A 24,458-nucleotide genomic window follows, 5' to 3' on the forward strand; every position below is an offset into this window, starting at 1 on the left:
GTCTCAAAACCTCGGTTAGCGAGTTCATTGCACACTGTTTTGTCTTAAAAACTCACTTAGTAACGGCTCTAAGGTAGTAGGGCGTTACAAACTGTGAAGCTGTGACTTATTAGTCAGGTTCGGCAGTGGTACTGGGCACTGGCCACATTGTGCTGTCTCACTAGACATGCAACCCTAGTGAGTAGTGCAAGCTATGTCGATTGGGCCTAATCGATCCTCTGCATTGAATGACTCCAAAAGCATTAATGCAGGACCGACCTCAAGTTCGATGAATATAAACAAGCATTTATCTAGCCAAAGGCTAGTCATATAGAGCCATTGCAGGAAATGGGCACTGGGCCCTAGTGACTTGGTTGTCAGTCACTCAGTATGGTTTACCAGGACCTCAAAGTGATATTCACTCATCTGATCAGAGCTACGGGCTCTGCATGATCATTTTGATCATCATATGCATGGCTTGGGCACTGAAGCCCCAGTGACTTGCTTGTTGGTCACTCATTATGGTTTACCAGGACCTGTTGAAGGTTAGAGGCTTACCCAAGAGCCAGCCTTCCATTTGAATTAGTGACATGCTTTTCAGTCACTCAGTATGGTTTACCATAACCTATTGAAGGTTAGAGGCTTACCCAACAGCCACCCTTCCACTTGAGTTAGTGATTCGCTTGTCGGTCACTCAGCATGGTTTATCAGAACCTTTAGTGTTACGACACTCATCTGATTAGGATTGACTTGATAGTCCTCCAATCAGAAGGCCAGTTTTTCTTTTCCTGGATACCCCAGCATATGTTTGAATTCATTTGCATGCTGAATAGACCTATGATTGCTAGGCATGCCAGATATGATTTGAAATCATGATATAACTGTTTATGAGCATGTGAGTTTTCTTGCTGGGCTTCGGCTCACGGGTGCTTTGTGGTGCAGGTAAAGGAAAAAGGAAGCTGAACCATCCTTGAGTTGGAGAGCTTAGGTGATGACGTGTACATATGCAGCTGCTCGACCAATACTTGGGCGAGGTTTGAAAGTGGAACTAGGGTTGAACCCTGTTTTGCCGCTTAGAACGGCCTGTTGTAAATATTCTTTTGTAGTAGACTCTAAAATTATATTTTTGGGATCCCAATGTATACAGTAAACGTTCTAGTGAAACGTTACACCTCAATCGAAGTTTTTAATCCTTAAACCGCTAATCACACTTAGTTACACGTTTATGGCCAAATGGCTCGATTAGCGAGTTTAGCACTGTTTACCATGTGCACTGTAGCGGTCCTTGGAGTTGGGGCGTTACAGAGACCCTCGGATACATGGCGAGGAATGCATGGGTACGTGACCCTTAGGTGCATGACGAGGCATGCATGGGTGTGCGAGGCTCCATGTGGCATGGAGCGCCTCGCTGTGTGAGGCTGGCCGAGGCAAGGAGCGCCTCGCTGTGCGAGGCTGGCTGAGGCCTAGAGTGTCTCACTATGCGAGGTTGGCCAAGGCAAGGAGCGCCTCGCTGCACGAGGCTGGACGAGGCCTGTGATGTCTCACTACGCGAGGCTAGGTGTGGCATGGTGTGAGGCACCCTTCTAGGCATGAGGCCCATCTGAGGCGCGAATTGCCCTGATGGCGCGAGGCCATTAGCCTAGGGAAATGTTCACCTATAATTTCTATACATCAAGCGAGGAAAACTCTAAGGGAAATTACTCCACATTCCCAAGACCCACAGGTCTGAGCCTAATGGCATGAATACCCGACCTTTAGCCATGTGGTCTAACTAGGGACCAAAGATTTTTTTCCTTGGTCAATTTTTTTGCATTCACAATCATGAACCTAGTTTACGCCATTATAGAACTTGGGGGTGTCCCGCTCACGTCTTGAGGAAAAAGGGGGGAAAGCTAGAACCACGAACTGAAGTTTGCATGTTTGTTGGCTATCCTAAAGGTACTCGGGGTGGAATTTTCTGTAGTCATTCAGAAAAGAAAGTGTTTACTTCTACAAATGCTACTTTTCTGGAAAATGACTATGTCCAGAACTTTAATCCTTGCAGCAAAGTATTTTTAGAAGAGATGGTTAAAGAATTGACTCCAACCAATGTTCCATCGTCATCAACACGAGTTGATGATGAAATTACCACTATTCACGTCCAACCGACGCAAGTCAGTTTAAATGAAGAAAGTACCACTGTTCCTGAGTAAATAGTCACGGAGCCTCGTCGTAGTGGGAGGGTTTCTAGGAACCCAGTTTGCTATGGTTTGGATGGTGAAACCAATATGGATGTTGGTGACACTAGTGATGATGATTCATTGTCTTTCAAACTGGCAATGGATAGCCCTGAAAAGGAACTATGGCCCGAAGCCATGATACAGGAAATGGAGTCCATGTACTCAAATTCCGTCTGGGACTTGTGGAAGCACCTAGTGACTTTAGGGACATTGGGTGCAAGTGGATCTACAAGAAGAAACGAGGTGTTGATGGAAATATCGAGACTTGTAAAGCTCGATTAGTGGCAAAGGGTTATACCCAAAGAGAAGGCGTGGACTATGAGGAAACTTTTAGTCCGGTAGCCATGCTCAAATCCATTCGCATCCTCCTATCCATAGCAACCGCTCTCAACTATGAGATCTGGCAAATGGACGTCAAGACAACTTTTCTTAATGGAAAGCTTGACGAAGTCATTTATATGGATCATCCAGAAGGATTTAAAGTATCTGGACAAGAAGGAAAAGTTTTCAAGTTGAATAGGTCCATCTATGGACTTAAGCAAGCTTCTCGTTCCTGGAATCTTAGGTTTGATGAAATAATCAAAACCTATGGCTTTGAACAAAATATTGATGAGCCCTGTGTTTACCAACTGAAGGCAAATCAAATAGTGGTATTCCTGGTTCTTTATGTAAATGATATCTTACTCATTGGAAATAATGCTAAGAAATTATCAGATGTGAAGAATTGGCTGAGCACTCAATTCCAGATGAAGGATTTGGGTGAAGCAAGTTATGTTCTAGGTATCCAGATCATCAGGGATAGAAAGAACAGACTCTTAGCTCTATCTCAAGCCGCTTACATAGATAAAGTGCTTGAACGTTTCTCAATGACAAATTCCAAGAAAGGGCGTCTACCGTCCCGCCATGGAATTCATTTTTCAAAGAAGCAGTCTCCCCAGACTCCTGAAGAGGAAGATGCAATGAGAAAAGTTCCTTACGCATCTGCAGTTGGAAGTCTGATGTATGCCATGTTGTGTACTAGACCAGATATCTGCTATGCAGTGGGAGTAGTGAGTAGGTATCATTCAAACCCAAGACCGGAACATTGGATAGCCGTTAAGCATATCCAGAAGTATTTGAGATGGACTAGGGATTATATGTTAGTCTACAAGGGTGGTGTTCTGAACCCTGTAGGCTACACCGATTCAGATTTTCAAACTGATGTCGATGACAGGAAGTCTACTTCTGGAATGGTATTTACTCTTGGGGGTGGAGCTGTGATTTGGAGAAGCATAAAGCAATCCGCAATCTCAGATTCCACCATGGAGGCTGAGTACATAGTTGCGTCAGAAGCAGCTAAGGAAATAGTCTGGCTAAAGAAGTTCTATTCAGATCTTTGTGTTATTCCAGAAATGGATAAACCGCTTATGTTGTTTTGTGACAATACAAGAGCGATAGCTAACTCGAAAGAACCTCGAAGTCACAAGAGGAGTAAGCATATAGAAAGGAAGTATCACATTATTCGAGAATATGTGGCCAGGGGAGATGTAAAGGTTATGAAGATTGCAACTGAAGACAATCTTGCTTATCCGTTTACAAAGACACTACCAGAAGCTACATTTGATAAGCATATCAAGGAAATGGGATTAGTAGAATTAAGGCATTTGTTTCAATTAGTGCAAGTGGGAGTTTGTTGGGGTTTTATGCCGTAATTAAAACCCAAATTCTTTGTAATCTCATTTTATTATTAATAAAAGAATAGAAATCATTTTTTGACTTGGTTAATCACTTTGCTCACATGTTTTTATTTTCATGATTATTTGTTTAATATAAACTTCTATTAAATCTCAAGCATATAGCTAATCTTATTTATAGTGACGTAATCACAGTGGAATATAAATATGATTATATGTTCAAAATAAGTTAGTCCTAAGATTAGTCAGTGCACAGGATTTACACTGACTTGTCAATCTACGATATGATCTACTTACTTATTACAGTGTTATGTTCTTTCTAGAACATTAGAAAAGTAGATAAGATCGGATGTATTTGTTACATCGGACAGGACCGATATTGACAGTTGATAAAATAAGTAAACATACCGTTATTATCTATTCTAGTCATATCATATAGTTGACCATATGTCAATTCAATCTCAATTCTGAGTGGTTAGTATTCTAACTGATTGTATTATTTGAGTTCTTTGACTTGTTCATTACCAGCTTACCCTATGGACTAGCCCATACTTACATCTTGGGAACTCGGTAGTATAATTGAGTGGAAGTGTTAATCATAGATATAAACATCTATAGCTTCTGATGAAGAAGTAAAACGATGGTTTCCTTTTAGTTTGGTTCAAGGTGTTAAATGATAGAGATCTCATTTCAGTAATTAAATTAGTTTACTGAAATATCATTTACAAGGAACTAAGTGTTTTAAGGATAAAATACAATGAGGGGTAAAATGGTATTTTAGTCTTTTCTCAATGTAGACCACCTATAGAGGATTAAGTGACAATTATGGTTGTAACAATGGATAATTAATAGCGTATCTATATTTGTTATAGAGCGTTCTATGAATTCAAGAGTGCAATTCCGAGTCTATAGTGGAGTCACGAGAAATTAATAAGTTAGTAAATTTATTTGTTATATTTATGATAAATTATTGGAGCTTGATTTCATAGGCCCATGGTCCCCATTATACCTTGGATAAAATCATCTAGATAGTCTTAATTAATTGATTTAATTATCAAAGTTGACCAAGTCAATTTTGGATAGTTTCACAGAGTTGTGTAATTTTGAGAAGAAAAGAGAAATTATGGCAGATTTATTAATTAAGATAAATTGGTATCTAAATTAATAAATAAGTTTAAATAAAGGTTCAAATTATAAATAATTAATTTGATAAAGTATTTAAATAATTATTCAATTAATTAAATCAATAGAAAATAATACAAGCTTTGATTTTAAGTCCAATGGGCTTATAATCAAATAGGATATTTCACGGGCCTAAAGACCATGATAATTTCGACCTAGGGCTTCAAAATGGCTATTATTTTATTGATTTTTTAATTAAATTAAATGGCCTAATTGAGTCTATAAAATGAGAGCTTAGAGATAAGTCAAAACATAAGTTTGATCACTGGTTTTCTGATAGTTTTAGATTCTCTCTAAACACAAGTCCTTCTCTAAGCCTCTTTGTTATTTTCTCTTATTCTCTCTATATCTATCTCATGTGTTGAGAATTGCCCACACTATTCTAGGTGGTTCTAATGATACATTGGAAGATTGTGAAGAAAATAGAAGATCGATTCAGTTTCTTGATAATATTCTGCGACAGAGAGGATACAAGAGTTAGAGAAACTGAAGGAATGACTGTTTCATTCCCTTGCGTATACTGTAAGTATTCTATTATTTGTTTCTCTTTGAATTCAATTTTAGAAACATGTTTTAGGCTATCTTGTATTAATTTGTTTAATATTAGATATACATGAAAATAAATAAAAATCCTGTATAAGTTTTCCCAACAAATCTGATTTGCAAGGCTTTAGTGTGCTGACATTTGGAAGATCATGAATTCCTACCTTTACTTTTGAATATGCAACTGTTTAAGACTATTTTGTTGACTATTGTGAGAATGTTTTGTTTATGTTAATTAGACAGTGTTGAATATCTTAAGACTTTTGGATTATTTTTTAGATAATATTGAATGTATTTTGACACAATTATTTAATTATATGTGTTATGAACTATATAATTGGTACTTAAAAATATATTTGTACAATGTTACGGGTATCTGAAGTATATTAAATGAAGTGGGTTTGAATTAAAGCAATAAAAAATAATTATAATGTACAAGTTTATATAATAATAATTCAAGTTTATTTAAATATTAGAATAATACAAAAAATGTGTTATTGTATCTTTTATAATAACACTGGTTTATAAGCCTAAAATTTTGTTATGCAAATTATTTTCTATAATGCAGAAAGTGTGTTATTATAAAGTGTATCATAACACTACTTTATAAGTACAAAAATGTGTTATATAATCTATTTATAATTAACATAATGAAATATTTATCTAACTATTAAAATAACACAACAAAAATGTTATTGTAGGCTATACCATAACACATGTCTATAACTATGGAAAAATGTTATGCAAAGTGCTCCGACCTACTATAATACCGCTTTCCTTAACACATCAAAAAGTGTTATGGTATATATTTGATAATACTTTTTCAGTCTTATTGAAAATATTTTTTCTTGTAGTGCGAGCCTATATTTTAAGACCATTTATTTATTTTCGAAACTTGGATGTAGCATATTAGAATAGAACATAAAAAAAATCTTATTTGTGAAGGTCATAGTTTGACCATTAGATTGAGAGTGTGTACTCATGTTTTGAGGACAATTCCCAATATCATAAAATACAATTCTTAATACTTTTATCATAAATGTATCTCAATATGAATACTACTGTGACTAAAATGGTAGCTTTAGTTTTCTTTCTCTAGAAAAGTAATTCTATGATTGTTTGTTTTGTCAAACATGAATTTATATATATATATATATTTATATATCATATAAATTTACAAATGTTGTTCATATTTAATTATAACTATTGAACAAGGAAAATTTCTTATTAACATGATATATTAACTAACAAGTAATAAAATAATTCACAATATGGCATGTCTTCGGCAACCTTAAAAAAATCCTAATCTACCATTTGCTTATTTATTTATGGGTTTATATTTTTTTTTACGTGTATTTTTTCTCATTACCTATTTAGATCCAGTATATTAAAAAAATTATTTTTGAACCCTATATTTTATAAAATGGTTCAAATGATACCCTAAACTCAATTTTGATGAATAAAAAAATTGAATATAACAATATAGTTTTTAAGCAAAATAATTTTATTTTTGTTCTAAATTGTTAATTTGGTGAATTATTTATAATTTTAATTGAAAAAAATTATTTATAATTTTAGTTAAAAAAATTTGACCAAAATCAAATTTAAAATTCTATTTGAATTATTTTATAAACTATAAAAATTTTAAATTAATTTATGAAAATAAAGTATCTAAACACTTAATTTATATTAGAGAGATCCTTTCATTATTTCAAAGTGGAAACATAATAATAGAGTTTCAAGATTAGATGTTTTTACTTTTTCTTTTTCCTTCCACGTGACGTGACATGTTTCGTTAACAATTAATGCCCTGGGTTTGCCCAGAGTGTGATTTCTGAAGAGCTGCTGAAAATATCATTTTCGTTAATAAATATGCGAATAATTGAAATTTTAATTTATTAATTGTCAATTTTAAATCTATACTATTAGTAAACGAGTGCATAAGCAAGCAGCTCTTCGTCTATCTTTTTTTCCATTTTTATCTCTAAATTATTTTGTATATTACTTTAACTGTATAATAAAAAACCATGCAATTCTTCATTTACATAAAGTTAGTTAGGTAATTTGTCCGTTTTTGTTTTGGACTTTCCTATTTTTTTTGGCAAGTGTTTTCAGTACATATATATATATAGAGATATATATACATCATTGCCTGTTCATACATCACCACATATCACATGTTCACTTCTCAGACAAAATTGCATGCTTTTTGTCTTAATTAAAAAGAATATATTTCATAATAACAAAAGTAACAAATGACGCCAAATAAAATTTACTTTTTGTTAAAGTCTACTTTCTGTTTTGGAGTGTGTGCATTGGAAACAGATTCGGAAGCTCTTGCTCCATTTTTTTTCCATTTTTATTCCTAAATTATTTTATATATTACTTTAATTGTATAATACAAAATCCTGTAATTTTTTATTTACATAAAGTTATTTAGGTAATTTGCCCATTTTTCTCTTGGACTTTCCTATTCTTCATTTGCATAAAGTACACTTTTTGTCTTGGAGTGTGTGAATTGGAAACAGATTCGGCAGAGAAAAATATAATAGCCCAAAACGAAAATGTGATATTACTCTTTCTCTCTCCTCACGTTACCCATCCAGCCATTTGGTTTACACCGTTTTCCCCTTTTATTTCTCTCTCTCTCTCCACCTTTGTGCAGCAGTATAGATCAGGTTGTGAAGACCGTCTTCTGGTTTCTGCTCTTTAAGGAGAGTTGAGTGAGAGTTGTACGAGCTTCGATGCCTACTGCCTGGTATTCGTGGATGGCTCCCAAGGTCTACTACAATTCTGAGCGTAAGGAACTGAAACCGGAGCGCTCCAGAAAGGGATGGCGCCCGCACCGGAGAGTTAGCTGACCTCTGTGACCGATGCCAGTAAGTAGAGTTTTTTCCTCAGCTATTTTATTTGGCTTGATGTGTGGGTGTACTGTGCTTGTTTTTTTTTTTTTCCTCCCCCTTTGCTTCAACTGTGGAAAGTGTTTTTGATTTTGGTACTTTGTTTGAGTTTGAATTTCGGTGAGGTTTACGGTTTTACTTGTGGGTATTGGGAGTAAGTTACTGATTTGAGAGTTGGTTATGGTGTTATTAGCCGGCATGCTTTTGCGTTTGAGGATTTGGGGTGTATCAAGCATGATCACGTGTGTTGAAGAAATTTTCGCTATTTCAATTTAAAAATGTGCTTGTGCTTATTCTTGCATGCGCATTTCATGCTTCTCTCTAACTATGGATATGTTTATGTTCTCTTTAGAACTTGCTTCTCCACCATATAACTTATATGCATATGAGGTGTTCGTTAAAATGTTTACTCTTGCATCTGCCTATGTTTTCTTGACATCTTTCTTATCTTCCTTCTATTTTAGATTACTCCATAAGTATTATGCTTACTATTTAACTGCTAAATTTATAAAAGCATTTCGGCATAATAACGTCTGCAGCATTTTTTGTAGTTCTCAATATATATGTAATATATATGTACATAAGTTTCTCTCTGACTTTGACTGTCACTCTTTATGTTTTCTTCACATATTTCTTCTATTTTAGATTACTCCATAAGTATTCTGTTTACTATTTAATTTCTACATTTATAAAACCATTTTGGCATAATAACCATTTACAAAACCATTTTAAACGTAAAAAAAATTTATTTTTTGGAGTATTTATTTTCTTCTGCTTAATTTGTTGCTCCTTATATCTCTTCCTCTTGCCACCTCATCCTTTTTATCATTATCTAAAAAAAATGTGATTCATACGTTGACCACTGTTTCTCTTTCATGTGGTGTACTATTCTAGAAGATTAAAAAACAACTTAGCTATCATTTTATGTCGGTAAATTTTAGGGTGGTGGTAATTGATATTCAATAAATATATGCACAAAAAAGTAACTTGTTGAGCTACGAGAACCCTGAAGCTACACACAGACACAAATCAAAAGGTTTTTTTTTTTTATTTCATGATCGCAAATTTAGCAAATAATTTAGTGTTAGTTCCTGTGCATGTAAAATGTTTCCTGGGTCTATTTTATTTGTATCATGCTTTTATGTTAGACTACTCCATCAGTACTAAATATGTTCACAACCCAACTTTTACATTTACATACTAATTAATTTATGAAATTATTTTCGATCTTCATATATACATATATATATAAGTTGCCATCAAAGCAATTTTTGGATTTATGTATATATTTGTATAGACTTTTTGGCTGTTTTATTTGGCTTGTGGGTATTGGGAGTAATTTTGGTGCTCTGTTTGAATTTGAATTTCTGTGAGGTTTAAGGTTTCACTTGTGGGTATTGGGAGTAATTTACTGAATTCAGAGTTAGTTATAGTGTCATTAGCCGGTTTGGTAATGAAGATTATGCCTGACTGAAATATTTATTTGGGCAGTTTGGCTTTAAGATACCATTTCCCTTACCATTCATCTTACTTCTCGACCATATAACTTCTATGCATATAAGGAGTTTGTAAAAATGTGCCAATGCTTGTTCTTGCATCTGCATTGTATTAAAGTTTTACCACGGTATATATATAAAGTGTTATATAAAGGCAGAAATAAAGGTTAAATTTTTCAGAGTTTATTAAAGTTAATTTCAAGAAGCTAGAAAAAGTTTTGCTGCACTTAAAGATAGTATCCTCTTGTCAAATTGGGACTTCTCAATATCTATATGTGTACTTGGTCGATTGGTTTACTATAAATTGTTCTTTCCTCAATTTAGTAATTATTTTTTAAATATTAACATGTAATTTGTATATAATTTATTTGGTCAATATCAATTTATATTCTTCAGTTTTAACTATTTTAATGATTTGTCAAAATGGACCACCCTATATTAATTGTCCACCATTCCACATATAAATAGAAAAGTTCATGTATTTAAAATTAAACTCAATTTCACTATTTTGTTGTTACATAATTTTTAGTAATTATTAGAAAAACTCAATTTAAATTAAAAAATTTTGTACTTTTCATTTTATTAGAAACAAGGGCGTGCTAAGTGTAAAATTTTATAAATATAATTAAAGATTTTAAAATAATGTATATTTTAGTTATTTTACTTTATGATAAATATGTAATAATTTCCTTTTTTTAGAAATATGGAATGTATTCATACATTTATGGGTGTAAGTATAACTCCTCTTTGCTAAATTCAAAGTTATTCATAAAATTTTAATAAAAATCCTCAAAACACCCTTATTTATTTAAATTAAATTAAAACCAAAATGAATAAATAAAACTAGATAATATTATTTAGATATAAATAAATTACCTAACAAAATGTATTTTTGGATTTTCATTAAATTCTTCTCAATAATTTTGATTATAATTGAATTAATTGGCAATCTTTTCTCTGCTTTTTTTATTTGCTCTCTTTTTCAATTTTAAATTTATATCCATGTATAGGTGATATTAGATATTAACTAGGTATACATGAACTAAAAATATATCTAATTTGTACTTCACATCTTTCTTCTATTTTAGATTACTCCATAAGTACTATGTTTAGATTGCTTAATATTAAAATAATGATAATTCTTATTCTTTTATTACACCAGCATTAATCCTGAACAACTGGGACGTACAACTTTATTTCCTTCCCCAGAAAGGTCTTCAGTAGGTAATGTATTCAATTTTTCTCTTTTTTAACTTAATAAATTATATTGTTAATTTTGGCATACATACTACAAGAAAAAGCATTTTATAAGTTGCCATCAAAACAAATTCTAGATTTATGTATATATTTGTATCGAGTTTTTGGCTGTTTTATTTGGCTTGTTGTTGTGTGGCGTTACTTTGTTGTTTTTTTTTTTTTTCGCTTTCCTCCCTCTTTGCTTGAACTGTTAAAAGTGATTTTGGTTTTGGTGATCTGTTTGAATTTGAATTTCGGTGAGGTTCAAGGCTTCACTTGTACGTATTGGGAGTAATTTACTGAATTGCGAGTTAGTTATAGTGTTATTAGCCGGTTTGGTAATGAAGATTATGCCTGACTGAAATGTTTATTTCGGCAGTTTGGCTTTAAGATACCATTTCCCTTTTTTTACTTCTTGCTTTCGCATTTCGGGATTTGGGGTCTACCAAGCATGACAATGATATATAACCTACAATGACATATAACCTACAATGACATATAACCTTCAACCATTCATCTTACTTCTCGACTATATAACTTCTATGCATATAAGGAGTTTGTAAAAATGTGCCTGTGCTTGTTCTTGCATCTGCATTTTATTAAAGTTTTACCAAGGTGTTTATTGAATGTGGATGACAACCATATATATATATAAAGTGTTATATAAAGGACGAAATAAAGAGGTTAAATTTTTCAGAGTTTATTAAAGTTACTTTCAAGAAGCTAGAAAAAGTTTTGTTCCACTTAAAGATAGTATCCTTTTGTCAAATTGGGACTTGTCAATATCTATATATGTATTTGGTCGATTGGTTTATTATAAACTGCTCTATCTTCAATTAGATGAATTAGATGAATTGTAATTCCGACCCGTCTGCTACCAAGTCCTTGGACAAATATATGTAATAATTTCCTTTTTTAAGAAATATGGACTGTACTCATACATTTATGGGTGTAAATATAACTCCTCTTTGCTTAATTCAAAGTTATTCACACAATTTTAATTAAAATTCTCAAAACACCCTTATTTATTTAAATTAAAATAAAACCAAAATGAATAAATAAAAATAGATAATATTATTTAGACATAAATAAATTATCTTACAAAATGTATTTTTGGATTTTCATTAAACTCTTCTTAATAACTTTGACTATAATTAAATTAACTGCCAATCTTTTCTCTGCTATTTTTATTTTCTCTCTTTTTCAATTTCCAATTTATATCCATGTATATGTGATATTAGATATTAACTAGGTATACATGAACTAAAAATATATCTAATTTATACTTCATATCTTTCTCGTATTTTAGATTATTCCATAAGTATTATGTTTAGATTGTTCAATATTAAAATAATGGTAATTCTTATTCTTTTATTATACCAGCATTAATCCTAAACAACTGGGACGCACAGCTTTATTGCCTTGCCCAGAAAAGTCTTCAGAAGATAATGTATTTATTTCTTCTCTTTTTTAACTTAATAAATTATATTGTTAATTTTGGCATACATACTACAAGAAAAAGCATTTTACATGGCCTTAAAAAAATGACGCTATTTTATTGTTGACTTAGTATCCCTAATAATAGTGAACTTAACAATATTTTAACTATTAGTTTTGGCATCAGTAAATCACTGTCCAGTAAATGTGTCAGCAGTCTATTTATGTCTTCCATCAAATTCCAAACAAATAAAATTTAATATCATTTATGCATTGTCGATGCACTGCTACACCACTTACTTAAATACACCATCAAATGAGCAGGGCCAGTGTTTCGTTCAATTTGTAATTCTTACTTTCACCGGAGCCACTACGAAACAAATGGCTTCTCGTTTGAAAAGGAAAAATTGGTATTCAAATTTATCTCCACAAAAGAAAGATGATATAAAAAAGAGACGACGGGAGATTTACATTAAAAAGAACAAGGTTGTGATGCCTATGGATGGAGACATTTCCACCAACTCTACCAACACTTTTGAAATCGGTTAGTCAATAGTTTGGTTTTGCAAACATTTCGAAGAACTCTACACTAAAAATCTACAAATTCATTTTAGGATCTTCTTCCAAGGCCTCGATGATCAACTCTATTGAATGTGGAAGACAACCACAGGTTTCGCTCAAGAAGAAATCTGCCACATCTGCATTAACAAATACTCCTTTTAGGCAACATTTTTTACCAATGGAATCACCTTGCATACACTGTCATGCAAAAAGATTTCACACTGAAACTAAAGGATTTTGCTGCTCTAATGGAGATATATCATTAGTGTCAAACCTTGTTCCACGCCAACTTCATGCTCTTTTCACATCTGATTCTGATGAGTCAACAGAATTTCGAAAATATATTCGAACATATAATAACACTTTTGCATTTACATCCTTCGGTGTTAAATATGATAAAGAGTTATGCGAGATAAATAAAGGAATATATACATTTCGAATTCAAGGACAAGTGTATCATTTCATAAATGAATTGTTGCCATCAGATAATCACCCTTCTTATTTACAACTTTATTTTTACGACACAGAGCATGAACTCCAACATCGAATGTGTAATTCATCAAAAATGAAATCGCACATATTGACAAAATTAATCGAGATATTATCATCCAACCCTTACTGTCGCTTCTTCAGAAATCTAAGAGAATTGTCTGATTTAGATAACTGTAAAATCCTCATTCGATCAAACACTCACATAGATCAACGAGTTTACAATGCTCCTTCAATTTCGCAAGTTGCGGCAATGTGGACTGATGACCATTCCTCTGGTGACCATAAAAATCGGGATATTATTGTTCAAAGCCATTCAGGATATTCACACAATGTTGAATATTATTTCAACTGTTATGACCCTTTGCAATACCCTTTATTATTTCCCCATGGAGAAAGTGGTTGGCATTGTGGAATTAAACGAGCTTGCAAAAATACTTACACACCATATGCCACGAGCACTAAATTATTTGATTTAGACCATATAGAGCTTCCTACAGAACTTCTCCAAAAAGAAGCACAAGGTACATAAAAGACATGAATTAGTTATATTTTGAATGATATCTCCAATATAATACTTTCTCTTTGTCTTCCAGTATGTACAAATAAGACAACGCGCACTAACGTTTCCTGTCGAGAATATTATTGCTACAAGTTACAAATTAGGCCATCGGAGGAGGCAATTTTATTGCAAGCAGGAAGGTTGCTACAACAATATGTTGTTGACATGTATGTTAAGCTGGAGACATCTAGACTAGATTATTTCCGTCATAAGCAACAAGAGATTCGAGCTGAATTATATCAAGGAATCATTGACAATATTGAGGATGGTGAAAATCGCGGATGTAAAGTTGGTCGTCGGATTATTCTACCTTCATCGTTTATTGGAGGACCTAGAGACATGAGAAAAAGATATATGGATGCAATGGCATTAGTTCAACGATTTGGAAAACCGGATATATTCCTCACAATGACATGTAATCCTAATTGGTATGAAATCAAGCAAGAATTAGGCCCTAATGATGAGGTTCAACCTAATGATGAGGTTCAAAATCGACCAGACTTAGTTGTACGTATATTTAGGGCGAAGTTAGAGGAGTTAAAAAAGGATTTATTTATTAGACAAATTTTTGGAGGAGTAGCAGCATACGTCTATGTCATTGAATTCCAGAAAAGAGACCTTCCGCATGCACATTTGTTGATCATTTTAAAACCCAACTCAAAAATTTATGGACCTGAAAACTTCGACAAAATTGTGTCAGCAGAAATACCACATGAAACCCATAACTCTCATTTATATACAATGGTAGTCAAACATATGATACATGGTCCTTGTGGTTTTTTAAACCCAAAGAATGCTTGCATGACGAAAGAAGGAAACTGTAGAAACCGCTATCCTAAATCTTTTTGCTCCGTCACAACACAAGCACAAAATGCATATCCTAGATATAAACGATGCGATGATGGCAAACACATTCAAGTAAGAGGCGCTACTTTAGACAATCGTTGGGTTGTTCCATACAATCCATTTTTACTTGCAAAATTTGACTGCCATATGAATGTAGAAATATGTTCTACTATAAAAGCTGTGAAATACTTGTATAAGTATATTTATAAGGGACACGATCGTGTGGCTTTCAATATTACATCTTCAAATGATGAGAATATGATTAATGAAATTGATAATTTCCAATCAGCAAGATGGATTTCGGCTCCAGAAGCTATGTGGAGAATATATGGTTTCACATTAAATGAAATTTACCCAGCTGTTTACTCACTTCAATTACATCTCGAAGATAAACAACTCGTTACATTTAACACATCAACAAAACTTTCACATATAGTACAATCTGATGTGTTCTCACGATCTATGCTAACTGAATTCTTCAGAATGAACAGCTACAACAAAGCCGCACGAACACTTTTGTATAAAGAGTTCCCTGAAAATTTTGTTTGGAATCAACAACAAAAAATTTGGACACCACGAAAGAAAGGAGTTGTCATTGGAAGAGTAGTGTCTGCATATCCAACTGAAGGTGAACGATATTATTTAAGATTATTGTTAAATCATGTAAGAGGAGCAAGTTCTTTTGATGATCTCAAAACTTTCAACAACATTCGAGTTACAACATTTCGCGAGTCAGCTATGTTACATGGCTTATTGGAGTCGGATAATGCTATAGAACAATGCTTAGAAGAAGCCAGTCTTTACCAAATGCCTTGTACTCTATGACGATTGTTTGCTACTATCTTAATTTATTGCAGACCTAATAATCCTAAAAAGTTATGGGAACTATTTGAAAAGCCAATGTCGGAAGATTACTCTACTTCACATCCACCTTTATCTCATATAAGAGCACAAGTACTCCACCATATTCATTCAATGCTTCAAACAATGGGAAGTGATATTAATGATTACCATTTGGTCGATCATACAGTCACATCCAATGAAGAAGCTATGAAACTAAAAGAAATACGTGAAGAATTAAATATATTAATATCTGAAGAGGATTTATTACTACCAGAAACTTTGAATGTCAAACAAAGAGAGGCATATGATATAATTGTTCAAACAGTATTTGGTGGAGCATCTGCTACCTTTTTCATAGATGGACCTGGGGGAACTGGAAAAACTTATTTATATAGAGCTATTCTTGCTACAGTGAGATCGCGAGGCATGATTGCTTTGGCGACAGCATCCTCTGGAGTGGCTGCAATTTTATTACCTGGTGGTCGCACTGCACACTCAAGATTTAAAATTCCTCTCACTTGCGAAAAGGATACTATATGCACAGTTAGCAAACAATCTGGATTAGCCAAATTACTACAATGCGTAAAATTGATAATATGGGATGAAGCTCCGATGTCTCATCATCAATCAATAGAAGCTTTGGACTTAATGTTGAAAGACATAAATGATTCTGCTCAACCATTTGGTGGTAAAGTTGTTGTGCTTGGTGGAGATTTCCGACAAGTATTACCTATTGTTCAAAAAGCCAGAAGAGAAGAAACTATTGATGCAACTTTAGTGAAATCATATTTATGGCCTTTGCTTCACAAAATTCAATTAACAGAAAATATGCGCGCACGATTAGATCCAAGCTTTTGCAAGTTTTTACTTCGTGTCGGCAATGGTGAAGAACCAACAAATAATGATGAAAAAATTGAAATTCCTGCATCAATGATTATTCCATATGAAGATGATACTTCATCATTAAAAAATTTAATAAATAATATCTTCCCAAATTTAGATGAATGTGCAAGCAACACACATATGATGATCCATCGAGCAATATTGACACCAAAGAATGAATATGTTGATCATATAAATAATTTACTGATACAACAATTCCCAGGCAACGTAACTACATACTATAGCTATGACGAAAACATAGACTCTACTGAACAAAAAATTGAAGAAGATTTTTTACATAGCTACACACCAAGTGGGTTTCCCCCTCATCAACTTCTTCTAAAACTAAATTGTCCAATCACATTGCTACGAAATATTAATCCTTCTGAAGGCTTGTGTAATGGTACACAGCTACTGTGTCGTCGTTTTAGCTCAAATTTAGTTGACGCGGAAATAGTTAGTGGACAATATTCTGGAAAAAGAGTCTTCTTACCAAGAATTCCATTTACACCAATTGAAAATCAACAAAACTTGTTCCCTTTTAAAAGAACTCAATTTCCAATTCGCTTAAGTTTTGCTATGACAATAAATAAAGCTCAAGGTCAAAGTTTAGAGCATGTTGGATTATACCTTCTGGAGCCTGTATTCTCCCATGGTCAACTTTACGTTGCTCTTTCTAGAGCAAAAACATCGCATTCAATCAAAATACTCATTCGCCCGAGCATTCATGATATATGTGATTTCAACCACACAAAAAATATTGTCTATCATGATTTACTGCAATTAAGCAACTCACAATAACCTTCAAATCATGAGCTAATATTATTATTATAATAATAATAATTATTCCACATTATAATATTATTATATATTGATTGACTCTCACCATATGCTTACTATATTTTCCATCTCGATATTAATCTTAGGAGTTATTTTCAATGTCTATGCTTTGAGCAGATCTGGAAGATGGAGAGGCAAATCAAAAGCATAAAAGAAATATTCCCTCGAAGTAAAAATTGGATCTGCAAGGTATTAGTAGCTGAGAAGCATCCTCCCAGAAATTCTCGCCGTAATTCCTCCATATTTCAACATCTTCTGCTTGTTGACAAGGAGGTATTTCACTTTTATTTACAAATTAATCCTCAATTCTATAAATATACAAGCAATGATATATATATATGTCTATTTTAACATACCTTTTATTTATGGTGATTCTTTAATAAAGATACCATAAAATATATACAAGCAACAAGTATATCATATAGTACATGTATATATATATATATAATAATAAAAGTTTTAACAACCATTTAGTTATTTTTGCTAAATCACTAAGATTTTTTAGAATACTAACTCTAGGTTATTTTCAATATCACACATACATTCTGTGTAGTCTACTTAAAGTAATTGTGTTTCAAAGTAATTGTGTAGGTTATTTTTTAGAACATTTACGTAGCATAACTTCAAGCTATTTTAATCAAACAACCATAAGTCCTCCCCTCAAAGATAGCACACATGTGATTAAGAAACTTCTTTCTATTTATTGTTTCTTTTGATAAATTACATGTTCCACTTCCACTAACAATATGTATGTTATGTAGAGTTGACTTTTTTATTTATTATTATGAATCATAATGCATTTAGTGTATAACTTTATTATAATTGAACTTCACAGGGAACAAGGATACAAGCTACAATCTTTGAGGAAAACATACAAAAATATGAAAAGTTAATCATTATGTTTAAGACGTACAACATCTCAAATGCTTTAGTCAATTTCATTCCACAACAATATCGGATAGTTGATAATAAGTACCAGTGGATCATCAACGAGCACACTGCTGTTAAAGAAGTTGAAGATGAAGAAATAATAAATGCACCACAGGAACTTTATAACTTCTCTTTTGTGCCATTCAATGCTTTGGAGCAATATAAAAGTCGCACAATGGAAGTTGGTAAAAAAAATTCATTGATCCTTTAGTCATACTAGATTTATATAAATACTATTAATATTCATATTATAAGATTTGTTTTATTAATATATTTATACAGATATCCTGGCTTTAGTCATCGACATACAACCACGAAAATATATCCCGACATCATCTGGTGTAAGTTGTGTTCGAGAATTGACTCTACTGAATGAAGAGTAAGTACTGCTCCCCAGGTTTCTTGTTTTTCACATTTAATTTTTATATTGATCACTGCCTTACCTCACACCATATATATACTTATAGAAAATCACAAATACTGCTGACGGTGTGGGATGAGCTGTTTGAGAATGAATGTGCTGTTATTTCAAGCAAAATTGGAGCAAGACCAGTTCTAGCAGCCAAGAACCTTAAAGTTGTTTCATATATGAGTAAGTTAAAATACAAGTTAATTTCCTACTTCATATTAAAATTAGTAAAACTAATACTCTTTTTGTGACTCTTTACAGACACATCACTCAGTACAAAACCTGCAAGTCGCCTCCTAATTGATCCAGAACTACCACAAGCAATTGCACTACGCACCTGGTAACCATATTCAATAAGAGTTAATTAGTTAAATGATTTCGAAGCTTTGTTATATCCTTGTTAGAATAAGAATAAAACTGCATTAATGCAGGCGAGCTGAAAATAACATGTACTTAGAGCACTTTGTTTCTAGAGACCTTCCAGCTTCTTCAACCTTGACTATACCTACAAGTGATACACTTACACCAATCAATACTGTTAAAAGCCTTGTAGAACAGGTAAATAATACATCTAATATATCTGTATAACTTCTCACTTCATTACCATATCCAAGATTATATAAATAATTGTGTTTGCCTTGCAGAAAGATAGGTTTTGGATTGAAGGAAAATTTTGCGTAAGGAACTTAAATCAAAATTTCTGGTATATGGCTTGTGATAAATGTCACAAATCTACACAAAAAGAGTTCAACGAGCCTGTAGAAAAAGACCACTGCAACAACAAAGATGGCAAAGCAATACCCAGGTATCCACCATTTATGACACTTCTTTTCTTTTCAAAAAAACATTTCACAAGAAATAATGAAGTCTTCATGTAGTCTCTTTATCTCTTCATAAAGTATATAAAAAACTTATATGATTGATTGCTTTATGTTACAGGTGTTTTGTTCTGGTTGAATGTGAAGATACTTCTGGAGTGTTACCTGCAGCAATTTTCGGAGAGAACGCAGAGAAATTCATTCACTGCAGTGCACTTGAATTAATGAAACACACCACTGAGGTATCTAACATTATGATGGAATAATTATTCTCATATTTATATAACTATTTTAACACCATACAAAATTAAGTCTAATGCTCTTGTTTCATTGTCAGGAAGGAATTGATAACTTGGAAACAATTGCTGATGTCTCCAGTACTACAGAATATACTGCCCAGATCAAGACATATAAATATATACGACAACAGCAAACAAAATACAAGTACACCATCACACATCTTATGGATATATCTGAGGGGAAAAAATATAGTGATGTGTAGCTCCAGAAGCTCCAACTATGTATATATTGTATAAAAGAAGAAACTCTTTAAGCTGCCTTTTTTTTTATTGTAAATATGCTCTAAAAGTAACTTAAAACTTTTGGAGAACAGGTCTGTATAAAACTAAAAGAAGAAACTCTTTAAGCTGCCTTTTTTTTTTTATTGTAAACATGCTCCAAAAGTAACTTAAACCTTTTGAAGAGCAGCTCTATATAAAATTTTGGGGACCAACTTTGTATAATAAAGAAGCTTTCAGTTGTTGTTTCATACATCTTCTCCCTATATGAATTATTTACGTTCTCTATATATGTATAGATATGCATGCATACACTTTTGAAAATGATTGTTTTAAAATTTTAGATTACATAGCAAACCAATATTATTATACTTACAAGTGTTATGAGACACAAGCTAAAAGAAATAGTTCATTTCTCTAAAGCTAACAGATAAAAATATATTCTCGATTCTCTTTATATGGATATACATACAAGTTGATTTATAAACTACATAATCCCACACGTAGTCTTTAATAGAAAGCAATTAGACAAAAAAAAAGACAATAATCTATAGTACAAAGCAGTGATATAAATATCAAAATTAAGATAAGATTTGCTTGTAGTGTCGTAAGAAAAAAAGAATTAAGATTTGATTTGATTGTGTAAATATAACCAATACTGGTGGTCATTCTTACAAGTATAGTACTCAAGATTCTGTAACAGGTCTTCTCTTTACAAAGCCTCACTATACACTTAACATCATTGCCAGCTGCCCACCTTCACCCAAACTCTTCACCTATTACACTTCTCTCCTTTGTCTTATTGGAATAAGTCCAACTAAAAACATGTCATATAACTTTCATATGAGTTAGTTCTTTTCCAAATCATTTAAGTTGTTCCACAATAAAATGAAAAATTGTGACAAGTTCTCTTTTTCCAGACTCAACATCCGTCTTTTACTCAAACATAACAAGCCAGAAGTTTTTGCTAAAAATTATTGAAATTATTAATACACTTAGATTTAGAGGAAGATGCAGCAGTTAAAAATTATTAAAATTATTAAACTTAATTTTTTCCTTTGCTCTTCAACAAGCTTCTACCCACTCCATAATTTTTTAACTCCTTCTCCCTCGTCATTTTCATCATTATTTAAAATTGATCATAAAAGTATAAATTTACAATATATAACTAGCACGTGCCTAGCACGTGCTCGCCCCACTAGTAATTTTTAAATGTGACATGTATATTTATGGATATTTAACTGACATTATGGATGTTGGTTAGCCATAACCTCACAATACAAGCGACCTAGCGCAAAGTTGACTACAAAAGAGTTGACTTGACCACATAATACATATGGCCGAGTCATGGCCGTACTGAACTTCCATTCCACGTTATATACATATTATATATTATATATTAACAAGTAATTAATAACTAGTTTATTATTCACAAAATCACACCCTTCTTTCTTCCTCTGATCTATCATCTTCCTCTTTCTCTCTCTGTAATGGAGCAAAGATCATTGGAGATCAACGTTATATCCGCCAAAGACCTCAAGGATGTAAACATCGTGACCAAGATGGACGTATACGTCGTCGTTTCACTCTCCGGCGACTCTCAAAACTATCAAAAATTCAAGACCAACGTGGACCGGGGCTCGGGCACCAAACCCACATGGAACTTCCCCGTCAAATTCACCATTAACGACTCCGAGGCCCAAACCCTAGTCTTCACCCTCTTCTGCGACAGAGCCCTCGGCGACAAGCAAATCGGCCAAGTCAACGTCTCGGTCAAAGAGCTTCTAGACTTCACATCATCATCATCATCATCCTCATCCACACAGTTCGTAAGTTACCAGGTAAGAAAACCCTCCAGAAAACCCAAAGGCGAACTCCATTTCTCCTACAAACTCAGCCCACAACTCGCGGGTAAACCCGGCGACGGCGACGGAGATCCCGTCAAGTTATATCCGACGGTTGAGGTGGGACCATCGGTGGCGACGCCTCCTTGGCCAGTTGTAGGGGGTTATGTTCCGGTGCAACCGAGTGTAGGGTACGGATCAGGAGTGTACTATCCACATCCAGCAGTGAGTTATGGAGGGTACTACCCGCCGCAGCCCCCGCCTCATCATCCTCCTCCACCGGGTTATGGGTACCCACCTCCGCCGCCACCGGGTTATGGGTACCCGACTGGACCGGGTTATGTGTACCCGTCATATCAGCAAGGTGTGGGCCCGAAGTACAGTAGTAATAATAACAAGTTTGGAATGGGATTAGGAGCTGGATTAGCAGGGGGAACAATTGGTGGGGTTTTGATCGGAGATATGGTGTCTGATAATAATGGTGGATTTGGAGATGGAGGTGGATTTGCTTTTTGATTTAAATTATTAATTAATGTTTTTTTTGGTTAATTAAGGGTTTGGCAGGTTAATTAATTAAAAATAGATTCTGACTTTTTTGTGAATCTAGATGGATTAATTTTAATTGTTCTCTTGTGTATTTGGGAGTAATGAATAAATATGTACGCGACTGTGACATCATGTCTAGTTTGGTTTGGACAATTAATTATGAAGAGTCCAAATTGTGTATGTAAAGTCTTCATATAGTACAAAATTGGTTACATGGAGAAGAATTTTATGTATAAATATTGAGTATTGCTATATAAGTGTTTTAGTGTTCGTGTGCCACACATTATATGAGGTAATAATTTAATTGATATGTCAAAAAAGTAGTTAATATAATTTTATTTATGAATGATATGTATAGCATCCACATTATATATTATTCTTATTATAAACGGTTACATCTAAGAAGTCTTATAACAATTAAGTATAGTTAAAATTTGCTTATATTTTCTAGCTTTGGCTGATCTAAGGACTGTGACCTGAAAGAGTCACTGTAATAAAATTGATTGAAATAAGAGTAAGAGATTAAATTGGACTTTTCCTTTTTCTTGAAGGTAAAATTAGACTTTTCTTTTAGCAGTTATAGTCTGAATATTTAAATACAAGTTATTAATCCAATAAAGATCTGTAATGACGTGTGTTTAGCTGATCTAATACGATTTTAATTCTTCTTCTTTGTATATTTCTTATTTAATTTTATTATTTTATTTCCCTTGAACCCAAAAATTCCAGGTTGTTCCTGCCCAGAGAGGAAAAACTACAACAACCTCTTAGATCTGCTATGGGAAAACAACGACATTATTTTTATCTCGACGACTTGTAAGCGACAGTTTATCTACTTTTCAAAGTTAATAACTAGAAGTACTTTTATAAAATAATACAATGGGCGTGTCTCTAGTGCGGCATGCCAAAATGTCATATTGGTGCGGTACATTCATAATTGAATTTTCACTATAATTTTTTTTTTTTATGATAGTATTTATTATAATTATAAGTGTATAATTTTTTATGTCAAAATCAAGATTCAAATAAACTATTATTTCCTATTTATAAAAAAAATAAACACAAGTACAACAAAATCTTTAAACTCTAATTTCAATACCATAAATTATTTATATTTTTAACATTTTTTGTAAAAGTCTTACTATGATTATAATAAATATAATTATATATAAAAAATTGGAGTAAAAATTATTTCACACTCCTCAATTAGAAATGTGCTGCGAGAGTAAAGATTTCCCCGTAATACATATAAATATATATACATATAATATATATATATATATATATATATAAATATACTCACTATAGCAAAAACTAAAAGTACAACACGATAAAAAAAAAAGCTAAATAAAATTGAAAAGAGAAAACAAATAATATACAAAGCCCTAAGAAAGTAAGAAAGTGTCGAGTTCTTGTTTTGCTATTTATACATATAGATAAGCATTTTGACATATATATTGTAACATCTCAATTTCCCTAATAAGACTTAGTGTCTTGATTAGGGGGTCATGAGAGCAATAATTGATTTAATTGCATTATAATGTGAGTTATATTATAATATGACTAGATCAGCATGTTTAGGTATATCAAACATGCATAAGGGTCCGTTTCTTATTAGAATGACATTTTCGTAATTTGGCCAATTGATGACATATTTGTATATATAAGTGTGCATATTGATTGAGACCACATTATTATGTGGATA

General features: G+C 32.8%; 4 protein-coding genes and 1 long non-coding RNA gene across 5 annotated transcripts; all 5 read left to right on the top strand.

The window, feature by feature from the left end:
* The first annotated feature begins 8,161 nt into the window (after positions 1-8,161).
* Positions 8,162-11,509, top strand: LOC133816677 (uncharacterized). The gene is made up of 2 exons (XR_009885408.1): positions 8,162-8,475; positions 11,155-11,509. It is a non-coding gene; the product is annotated as an uncharacterized LOC133816677 (long non-coding RNA).
* Positions 11,510-13,046: 1,537 nt separating this feature from the next.
* Positions 13,047-15,948, top strand: LOC133815478 (uncharacterized). Its single transcript, XM_062248317.1, has 3 exons — positions 13,047-13,209; positions 13,280-14,239; positions 14,312-15,948. Exons 1-3 carry the CDS (start codon positions 13,047-13,049, stop codon positions 15,946-15,948), a joined length of 2,760 nt encoding a protein of 919 aa, XP_062104301.1.
* A 75-nt stretch (positions 15,949-16,023) lies between these two features.
* Positions 16,024-19,001, top strand: LOC133815480 (uncharacterized). Its single transcript, XM_062248318.1, has 4 exons — positions 16,024-17,490; positions 17,806-17,961; positions 18,524-18,803; positions 18,901-19,001. Exons 1-4 carry the CDS (start codon positions 16,024-16,026, stop codon positions 18,999-19,001), a joined length of 2,004 nt encoding a protein of 667 aa, XP_062104302.1.
* On the top strand, positions 18,857-20,552 carry LOC133816676 (replication protein A 70 kDa DNA-binding subunit B-like). Its single transcript, XM_062249041.1, has 7 exons — positions 18,857-18,997; positions 19,086-19,210; positions 19,289-19,367; positions 19,459-19,585; positions 19,672-19,832; positions 19,967-20,087; positions 20,183-20,552. Exons 2-7 carry the CDS (start codon positions 19,207-19,209, stop codon positions 20,345-20,347), a joined length of 657 nt encoding a protein of 218 aa, XP_062105025.1. The 5' UTR covers positions 18,857-18,997; positions 19,086-19,206; the 3' UTR covers positions 20,348-20,552.
* A 1,103-nt stretch (positions 20,553-21,655) lies between these two features.
* On the top strand, positions 21,656-22,990 carry LOC133819391 (protein SRC2-like). Its single transcript, XM_062252636.1, has one exon. It carries the CDS (start codon positions 21,854-21,856, stop codon positions 22,721-22,723), a length of 870 nt encoding a protein of 289 aa, XP_062108620.1. The 5' UTR covers positions 21,656-21,853; the 3' UTR covers positions 22,724-22,990.
* The last annotated feature ends 1,468 nt before the right edge of the window (positions 22,991-24,458 follow it).

The sequence above is a fragment of the Humulus lupulus genome, chromosome 2 (genome assembly GCF_963169125.1).
Source record: "Humulus lupulus chromosome 2, drHumLupu1.1, whole genome shotgun sequence".
NCBI lineage: Eukaryota > Viridiplantae > Streptophyta > Magnoliopsida > Rosales > Cannabaceae > Humulus > Humulus lupulus.

Bases quoted from the DNA above. Each gene is read 5' to 3' on its own strand.
- LOC133815478 (XM_062248317.1), top strand. From the start codon at position 13,047: ATGGCTTCTCGTTTGAAAAGGAAAAATTGGTATTCAAATTTATCTCCA. The intron at 13,210-13,279 runs GTTAGTCAATAG...AATTCATTTTAG, and splicing joins TACCAACACTTTTGAAATCG to GATCTTCTTCCAAGGCCTCG. The intron at 14,240-14,311 runs GTACATAAAAGA...TTTGTCTTCCAG, and splicing joins TCTCCAAAAAGAAGCACAAG to TATGTACAAATAAGACAACG.
- LOC133815480 (XM_062248318.1), top strand. From the start codon at position 16,024: ATGTCGGAAGATTACTCTACTTCACATCCACCTTTATCTCATATAAGA. The intron at 17,491-17,805 runs GTATTCTCCCAT...TGCTTTGAGCAG, and splicing joins GATTATACCTTCTGGAGCCT to ATCTGGAAGATGGAGAGGCA. The intron at 17,962-18,523 runs GTATTTCACTTT...TGAACTTCACAG, and splicing joins TTCTGCTTGTTGACAAGGAG to GGAACAAGGATACAAGCTAC.
- LOC133816676 (XM_062249041.1), top strand. The intron at 19,368-19,458 runs GTAACCATATTC...GCATTAATGCAG, and splicing joins GCAATTGCACTACGCACCTG to GCGAGCTGAAAATAACATGT. The intron at 19,586-19,671 runs GTAAATAATACA...TTTGCCTTGCAG, and splicing joins TTAAAAGCCTTGTAGAACAG to AAAGATAGGTTTTGGATTGA.
- LOC133819391 (XM_062252636.1), top strand. From the start codon at position 21,854: ATGGAGCAAAGATCATTGGAGATCAACGTTATATCCGCCAAAGACCTC.